This window comes from Bombyx mandarina, chromosome 03 (genome assembly GCF_030267445.1).
Source record: "Bombyx mandarina strain Sakado chromosome 03, ASM3026744v2".
NCBI lineage: Eukaryota > Metazoa > Arthropoda > Insecta > Lepidoptera > Bombycidae > Bombyx > Bombyx mandarina.
The window spans coordinates 13,969,671-13,971,661 of record NC_143210.1 but is presented as its reverse complement, the minus strand read 5'-3'; the positions used below and the strand labels follow the sequence as shown (position 1 = coordinate 13,971,661).

General features: G+C 38.9%; 1 protein-coding gene across 1 annotated transcript; it reads right to left on the bottom strand.

The window, feature by feature from the left end:
- Positions 1-280: 280 nt before the first annotated feature.
- On the bottom strand, positions 281-1,123 carry LOC114247055 (ommochrome-binding protein-like). Its single transcript, XM_028179865.2, has one exon. It carries the CDS (start codon positions 1,121-1,123, stop codon positions 281-283), a length of 843 nt encoding a protein of 280 aa, XP_028035666.2.
- Between the last annotated feature and the right edge of the window lie 868 nt (positions 1,124-1,991).

Here is a 1,991-nt window from a genome sequence, read left to right as displayed (position 1 = left end):
GGACCTCTCGTGAGTCCGCGCGGGTGGGTACCACCGCCCTGCCTATTTCTGCCGTGAAGCAGTAATGCGTTTCGGTTTGAAGGGGAGGGCAGCCGTTGTAACTATACCGAGAGCTTAGAACTTATATCTCAAGGTGGGTGGCGCATTTACGTTGTAGATGTCAATGGGCTCCAGTAACCACTTAACACCAGGTGTGCTGTGAGCTCGTCTACCCATCTAAGCAATAAAAAAAATGTAATTTTTACGTAGTCTCTGTTAAGCCTATGCGAATATTAGCAGATTATACAAAGCTAAATAAAGATCTTTTTCTAGTCATCGGCACAAGACGAACTATCTCATACGCGTTCGTGTATACGATGTTGTTTAGTTTGTCGAATGTGAGTCCTAGTACGCCTTGAACGTTCACGATTTTTTTAACTTTTATCACCATCTTGCTGACGACGTATATACCGTCTTCGCTGCAAACATACACATCGCTGTTGTTGTCCGTGGCCATTCCCAAGAACTTAGGGTTGTCTCTCAGCATGATATCGCGATGTTTTCCGCGTCGAACTCCATACAGACCGGAGCCGTTTATGAAAAATACGTTACCTTGTTTGTCTAACACAAACTGATGCACTACCTTCCCTTTGAGTTCGGGTAACTCCTTCACGGTCATGTTCTTATAGTAGTGTGCTTCTAAATTGGGAAATTTTATAAAATATATATTGTTCCGTATGTATAGCCACCAAATGTCCAAGTTTTTGATGTTCAATTGTTTCAGAGATTGTTTCTCGTATCTGTATATGCCGTTGTTCCCTCCGAAATAGATATTACTGCTGTCGTCGCTGGCTAATGCGAAAGCATCCCTAACGCCATTCAATACGGTTAGTTTTTTATTGTCCATGTTGAATACAGCAGGAACGAAATCCCCTTGGCCCATGTCGAAACTAAAATACAGTGTGTTTGATGATTTATCAACGGCTAATTGATTCGGGCTGTGAGTGATCGCGAGCAATATTTCCTTTGCATAGCAATATTTCGAACGGTCATTCGTAGTGAAATCGCAGTACCTGATGCTGGGTTTCGAATCCGGTAACAAGGATATGTTGATCAGAAAACACAATAGTAAATTTAGCTTCATGTTTGGGTTCTCTGTGAATGTTTGGTGAGGATGAAATTATGGTAGAAAACTGAAATGAGAAATTTGAAAATTGAATAAAGCGTATTCACGTTATGATGTCTATTGGCTTCGGTTACCATTTATTTATATATTAAGTTGCACCAACAAAGTGATCATCAGTACAAGACATTGATAAACTACTGACAAAAGTTCATGGCAGATGTCATCTCAATTATAGGTGCAATCGAAAGTGCAATAACAACAAAATAAAAAACATATATTATCTTACTAAAACTTGATTACATTTGATTGATTGCTTTAGATTAATTTATATTTGATTGGGAAATGACCCGTGACAGATTTTTCCTGTAAGTTGTGAGACAATTAGAAAAAACATATATTTCACTTAAAATTTGTTCAGCGCAATCGGACAACTTCGAATGAACATTGACGGAGACCGCGCTACCGTGGACATTATTGTAGTTCCAAAGGATTCTGTTTATCACTGATATGCCGTGAGCTCTTCACTTGTCTATGTATAACAACTATAAATTAGAATATTGGAAACTGTATATGGAATACAATAAACGATCAAAGGGTATCATGATATTTTCATTACTTGTACTTGAGACCTTAGAACTTATATCTCAAGGTGGGTGGCGCATATATGTTGTAGATGTCTATGGGCTCCAGTAACCACTTAACATCAGGTGGGCTGTGAGCTCGTCCACCCATCTAATCAATAAAAAAAAGTGCATTGACACTACTACTAGGTGGGCCGTATGCTCATCAACCTAGATGGGCAATATTCTTTTTAGAGATAAAAAGAGATAACCCTGTATGCCCAAACCTACAACTTAAGATGTGAAGTCGAAGTCTGTTTTTTTAA